Source organism: Trachymyrmex septentrionalis, unplaced genomic scaffold (genome assembly GCF_001594115.1).
Source record: "Trachymyrmex septentrionalis isolate Tsep2-gDNA-1 unplaced genomic scaffold, Tsep1.0 scaffold7, whole genome shotgun sequence".
In the NCBI taxonomy this organism is placed as follows: domain Eukaryota; kingdom Metazoa; phylum Arthropoda; class Insecta; order Hymenoptera; family Formicidae; genus Trachymyrmex; species Trachymyrmex septentrionalis.
In genome coordinates this window covers 2,804,384-2,810,891 of record NW_017305884.1, presented here as the reverse complement: position 1 = coordinate 2,810,891, position 6,508 = coordinate 2,804,384, and the positions used below count along the sequence as shown (strand labels likewise).

At 36.6% G+C, this 6,508-nt stretch overlaps 1 protein-coding gene across 2 annotated transcripts in view; it reads right to left on the bottom strand.

The window, feature by feature from the left end:
* Window positions 1-28: 28 nt before the first annotated feature.
* LOC108753591 (PTB domain-containing engulfment adapter protein 1-like) overlaps window positions 29-6,508 on the bottom strand; it is a 35,798-nt gene continuing 29,318 nt past the window's right edge. For both annotated transcript variants that reach the window (XM_018495310.1, XM_018495309.1), the window contains exons 2-9: window positions 5,394-5,506; window positions 5,217-5,284; window positions 2,270-2,452; window positions 1,817-2,143; window positions 1,497-1,708; window positions 1,217-1,428; window positions 919-1,145; window positions 29-848 (exon numbers count right to left, since the gene is read on the bottom strand). In XM_018495310.1, coding sequence (XP_018350812.1) covers window positions 774-848; window positions 919-1,145; window positions 1,217-1,428; window positions 1,497-1,708; window positions 1,817-2,143; window positions 2,270-2,452; window positions 5,217-5,284; window positions 5,394-5,466 — 1,377 coding nt within the window. In that variant the 5' untranslated portion in view covers window positions 5,467-5,506 and the 3' untranslated portion in view covers window positions 29-773. The remainder of the gene's footprint in view (window positions 849-918; window positions 1,146-1,216; window positions 1,429-1,496; window positions 1,709-1,816; window positions 2,144-2,269; window positions 2,453-5,216; window positions 5,285-5,393; window positions 5,507-6,508) is intronic.

Genomic DNA, 6,508 nt, shown 5'->3' with positions numbered 1-6,508 from the left:
ATATATATATATATATAAAATAGACTCGTACTTTTTTATAAATCAATCAGTTTCTTTCAAGGGCTTCACTCTTTTATCATGCGGCTCAACGCTTTATAAAAAAATATGCCTCTTATTTTTTATGTATATTTTACATATTTAAAGCTTATTCAAATCAAAAGGGAACATTTGGTTGTATTCCCTTTTTAGTTATAGCTTTAGAATATAAGAAATTTGACTCGGCCGTCAGCATTTTCCGTGGCTAAGGATTATAATATTAATTCATTAGTTCTTTTTCAATCTCGTTAAAAAATATGAAAGACGCAAGCATATCATCGTCGATATGAGATTCGCGATAAGATTTTTTTAAGTATTTATGTATATAACAAATTCTCGTCTAAATAATTAATGTTGTCTTGATTAGAATAATATCTCATTCCACTCTAACGGTCGACTTGAGATCTCGTCTCATTGACTCATCATTAACAATACGCATTTTCGGTGCGCTGTTCGGATTGGACCCAAATTCTAAAGCAACGGATAGAATAGCATAGATTACCAGAGAGTGTAAGATACACGCTTATAGAATTATTTCATATATGTGTACCATAAATATCGAACATGATCATAAATATACGAATAGGATAATAGTAATAATTGACTAATTTTGGTTTTACACACGGACATAATCCCTAATTGCTTTATCCGTTAATTGGTATATCGTACTCTGCATCCTAGAGCACTAATAAAAATTTTCGTTCAAATGCTCGTAGCTTCTAATCTGATTAACGAGCCTAATTTCGCAGTGGGTCCAAACTCTCCAAAGAAAAGTCATCAGTTCCAATGCACAGCCCTCTACTAAAACCATCCTGAAAATTTTTCATCATGTTAACCTATTTACAAAAGAACGAATTAAAAAGTAAGGGCTGCATGTTTTACCTTCATTTCCAGCAGCTTCTTATCCAGTAGACCGATAGCATTTTCCAGTTCTTGTTGGCTAGGATTAGATGTCATGGTCGAAGCTCCGAATTCTCCCATTTCGAACGGATCCTTAAATTCATTCTTCATATTTAAAGTTGGCGTAGGATTGAAAGGAATGCTACCAAACAGATCTTCCTTGACTCCGTTTTGACGTCTCGAGTCTTTCGTCTTTGGTGGTGGTGCCACTGGAAAAAAAACAATGTTCTCAATGCATATATCAAGTTAATTAATCTCCATAAATTATACATATACTTACGCAGGGGCGGAGGACTGGTTGTGCCGTTAGATTGGGAAAAGAAGTTTGATCCCGAAGATATCTGACCGTTAAGAAGCGGATTATTTGACTGGTGATTAGCAAGACCATTAGCTGCGGTCTCATAAGCTCTTGGGTTGAAATCTTCCTCAAACTCATCCATCAACAACCCTTCTAATTTGGTGCCGACCGACGGCATTGGTGTCGGCTCATTTCTATAAAAAATAAAAATGAAATTAAGAAAGCAGAAATTGATGAAATTTACATTGATTGTTGATCATACCCCATGAAATCATCGTCGAAATTCGTCTCGAAACTCCTCGGCGGAACTGGTGGCGGTTGCTGAGGTCCATTAGACGTATTTCCGTTACTGTCACTCATATTCAACAATGGCTTGCTAGTCGTACCATTGATCTGTGATGAATCCGTAGGAGCTCCAGGTACGTGAAGAATATCGGGTATATTATGCTGCGATAGGTATGCTGACACATCCGCCTAAATGGGAACAAAAACATAATTGAGAAAGATCGAAAAAAATCATTACATCATATTATGTCAAGAATCTTATAAAAAATAAGTTTCATATAGTTTTTTCTAACTAACCGAGCCTTTAATAACCGCCACATCTTGCAATCGTTGCCGATAAACGTTGTTCTCGTGTTCAAGTCGTTTTATTTTCTGCTGCAGTACCATACAACGTCGTTGCGTCTCTAGATCCTTGCCGGATGTTTCCAGGAACCTCCTGTAGGCGAGATCGAAGGCTTGACCGATGGTCAGCGTGATCTCCTCGGCTAATTTGTCGCTGACGAAAACGAAGCATGTATGCCTCTCCGCATCCTCTTCCTTCGCGATGAAACTGAAAAACTTCTTCTCTCCTTTGTCGTCGGCGCAGTATGAAATTCTATGTAACGGATACTGATGCATAATTCGCTGCAAGAATAACCTTCGATCAAACAATGTCCAAGTAACTGAGCTTTGGATACGAGCGTGAATATAATTGTTGGAAAATAATTGTCGCATAAAAGTTAATTCCTCACGTCAACAAATGGCACTAACCTTGGGTGTCGTTTTCGTTTTCGGTTCTTGTATCGCCACGCCATCGATGCTTATGGTGAGTTCGACCTTCGGGGTTTTCGTGCCTTCGCTCTTCTTGAGTTGCTGATTGAATTTCAGTTTGCAAATCGCCTCCTTAACGACCTCGATACCTTTGGGTTGGTCCACTTCTGTGCTGCCCAAATACTAAAATATTAAATCATAGATGACGACAAAAAAAAATCAGTATACGCAATAGTTGTTGTACAAAAACAGAAAAAAAAAACGACGCAGCGTGAGAAATACTGTGACGTATCTAAGAAAAATTCACGTTAAAAACGCAAATGTACTTATTATTAATGACTGTCTTTTCTTAGCGCATTCCTTTGCACTCTGCATATTTTTGCATTATAATCCTTGCAAATTTTCCGCGCATACATTTGTAAATTAGCAGCGCACGACATCTCTCGTCAAGGTAATTTCCAAAAGAATAGTTGTCTAACTACTTACAGATAAGTCGCTGCATGTATATTTAAATCTTTTACGTAACCAAAACAGCCTAAGAGTTCCGGATATCTTTAAAAAATTTATTTATCAAGAAAGATTATAGCAGTGAATTGCAGGAAAGGAAATTGCTGACAAAAATGAAAATATTGATTATGACCTTTATTGCAACTCGTAGAAAGCGAGAAAGGAAATTGGATATACATAATAATAATAATAATACATCGACAGGGAAATTAATCATAATCGATAATTAATAGAACTGCTCGCAATCGCTACATTTCACAAACCGAACAAAAAGAAACGAGGCATTTCGTAACGACGTTTGGAAATAAGACGCACATCTAACGGAAATTTACGCTGCATTCGTTTCTCGCGATAAAATATTTGTGCACTTTAATCTTATACGAACGACGCGATAAACGTAACATTGACAAATTGCGCGATATTATCGTGTTGACGATGACGTTTCACTGCGTAGTTTAATGATCTTTGGATACTTTTATATCCCCGATCAAATTACGTATCTTCTTGAATGACGGAATTGTATCCCTTACGCAAAATTGAATCTGATCGCATTTTAATTGCATTTTCCATTTTATTTCCTGCTTATGCAACAAAAGTATAACATTTTAACTCTTTCGGAATTATAAAAAATTCGCATGAAAATCGCTAAATTTCAAAAAAATTATTTTTAATTAAAAAACTCAGATTTATGCTTTCTTCTCTCTCAGCCTAATGAGAAATTAAATCAATTCCCCAGACGATTAAGATACGTTAGATATGTTAACACGTGGAGAAATTTTTCTTCAGTAGAGTATCTTCCGAAAAAAAAATACGGGGAGAGCAGGATTGCAGAAACTTGATCCGGTTAGAGAAAAAGGCATGTCCGGACATGTCAATTCCGCTGTTTCGTGTTTAGTGGTGACGACACGACACTCGTTCCATTCGTGAGATAGTGAAATCTGGCCGCTCGCGAAGTTTCGAAGTTCAACGAACTCGTGGCGACGCGCCGGTTGGGGTCTCAGCGTCTCGAACAATTCATCCGCGCGATATGCCGGTATTCGTATTCACGAGGAAACTTACGTACGTGCCGGTAACAATTCGAAACGAAAGGCAAACGGTTGCAAGTTGCACACTTTTTCCGGGTGACGCGAAATGAATGAAACGCTTCGAGACTAGGATCTTTTTTCTATTTCTGTGCGAGTCATTAAAAAATAATGAGATTCCACAATCGGCTAGAAAGTGTTAATCGCAAGTCACTTTCGGTTTTTACACGATTATTTCCACCTTTTAACAACCGAACATTAAACTCCTCCCGTCGTTAGATTCAACCTGAGCATCTTTATGAGATATCTTTTACGAGACATCTGAGCCTTTCGTTCCCACACTTACGATTTCTTTATTCATTACAGGAAATATTGAATTTTTACGAATTAATTATCGGAAATTCTTATACTTCTATGAATCTCTGCTTTCTAATAAATCTCGTTTCAAATGAATATAATAATTTATCTAACATACTCTGTAGGACATAAAAATTTAATTAATTGAAACATATTTTTTTTCTCCAAAAAATATAAAAAGTAAAATAATGAAGAATGTCTTTGTTCTCAATCAACTGCCTCTATTTTCATTACCCTTCCGCTTGTTATTGCTTAATAGTTGCCAGCAATTTCTCCGGCTTTTCCCAGGCCGTACACGATGCCTCGGCGTTCCACTCAGCGAAATAATCAACTTAGCTTAATTACGCTCGTTAGCAACGGAAGGTAACTAGGCGAACGCACATCGACAAATTCCACGAAAGCATAATGGATATCCTGCTCGGTGAATTTACAAACTCGATGAGTGTACCGGAGATGAAATTAAAAGCGGAAAAAATAGGATCGACGATACGCGTCGCGACGACCTCGACCTTTCATTCCGTCGAGTTTCGAGATACCGAGAAACGGTGCTAGGATGATACTTGTAGCTTCGTTGTTGTTATAATCCCGCGATATCGCGACCTCCATCAACTTGTGCACGCGCAAGTTCCGTATCAATAATCAAGAGTATTTACAATATCCTATTAAAATGCAGCCTTAATAAATTATTTATTAAGATTAATCTTTAGAGAGTAGAGATCTATTTTTTAAATCTTAAGTAAGATTTCTTGCAATTCATTATATGCAGTTCATTATATTTTTTTACTTAAAATATACTAATTAACGCAACATATACTATACAGTAACTTTTCCGTCGTGTAAAGATTCAAGAATTTCATTGCTTTATAAAAATCATTACTCCCAAATTTTTTGGTACAAATTTCAAAATGCAAATAGTAATCTGCAAAAGCGATCGTTACAGTTCTTCGCAAAAAAAAAAAAAAAAAAAAAAAAAAAAATTCAGGACATAAATAATACCTTTATAAGACAACACGTCTTATCCTAATACGAAGAAATCCTCTAGTATAGAAATCGTACAATACCTTAACTAGGTAGGCGATGTGTCCTTTTTGGAGCGCGTCCGGTGGGTGTATCCAGTTTCTACTCGTTCCTGCGAACAGGAGAGTTGGGATGGTTTTCAACCTTCGCCATAACAGCGGCGAACCATATTTGCTAATACTAGTCGCGATACACGTGTACTTGAGAGTCAGGTTACTCACCTCCGTTTTTGCTCGGCTGATTTTTATTGTTCGCCGAATTCTGCGCCCATTTCAGTAATGTCGAGTTCCTCATGTTGTCAGCCTCTGGCTACAACCGACTCTCTCAGACCCCTCTGCAACACAAATTCCGAACCGCCAAATTAGCGTATTAAAGAAGAATTACGTTTTCTATTGTACAATTCGTAAGTAGTGGGCAATATAATAAAATTGTATTATTTCTGAATAATTTAAATATACCAACATAAATTAAAGTAATTAAATTTTCTGAATATTTAAAATATACATAAAATTAGCAACTAACAATTGTTTTCTGGTTTTAATATAGGTGTACCATATTTAACTTCTCTCTGGTTTTTCCGGTTCTAAAAAAAATATGATTCTCATAAATATAATTTTGAACGTATATATGAGTATACTATTCTTTCGCTGTTCGTGACAGTGAAAGGCTTATAGAACGACCGTTGTATGAAGATTTCAAGGGGGCTGCTGGTCAAACGTCAAAAGCCAATGCCAGCGGTTATTTTTCCTTTCCCTCAACATTTTATGAGGTGGGACGTGAGTTTTGGACTCTATCCAGGTTACCGTTCTCTTCCTATTTCCACGATCTCTCGCGCACCGCCTTCGTCTTTATCTGTGCCTCGAAAATCATTCTCTAACCGCGCACTTAAAGCTCCTGCGACGCAGAAACTATCACGTGTATCACCGTGGTCAACGAGAGCTCGTGACCAAAGAGTGATCTCATTTTGTTGTAAAAGAGCAAATACGTATAAAGCAGTATTCACGTAAATTTGTAATATACAATTTATAGATAAAAATTTTTTTAATAAATTCTAATCTTGTAATTTCGATATAAATAATTAATCTAATCTCCAGTAGGGAGACCGGAGGGGGTCAGTTGACTATAGGGATAAGTAGAATAATCGAGGCTACATTAAAAACAAAACACGCAGCAACGACTGTCGCTAAGTTTGCTGTAACATCTTATTGCGAACACATCTATGATAGAAGTTACGCCACAATTTAAAAAAATCGTACACCTAAGTAAATATCTTTATTCTTAAATTTTCTCTTTAAGTTTTTGTTTTACAATCGTATATGATTGTCTGAGATATTTT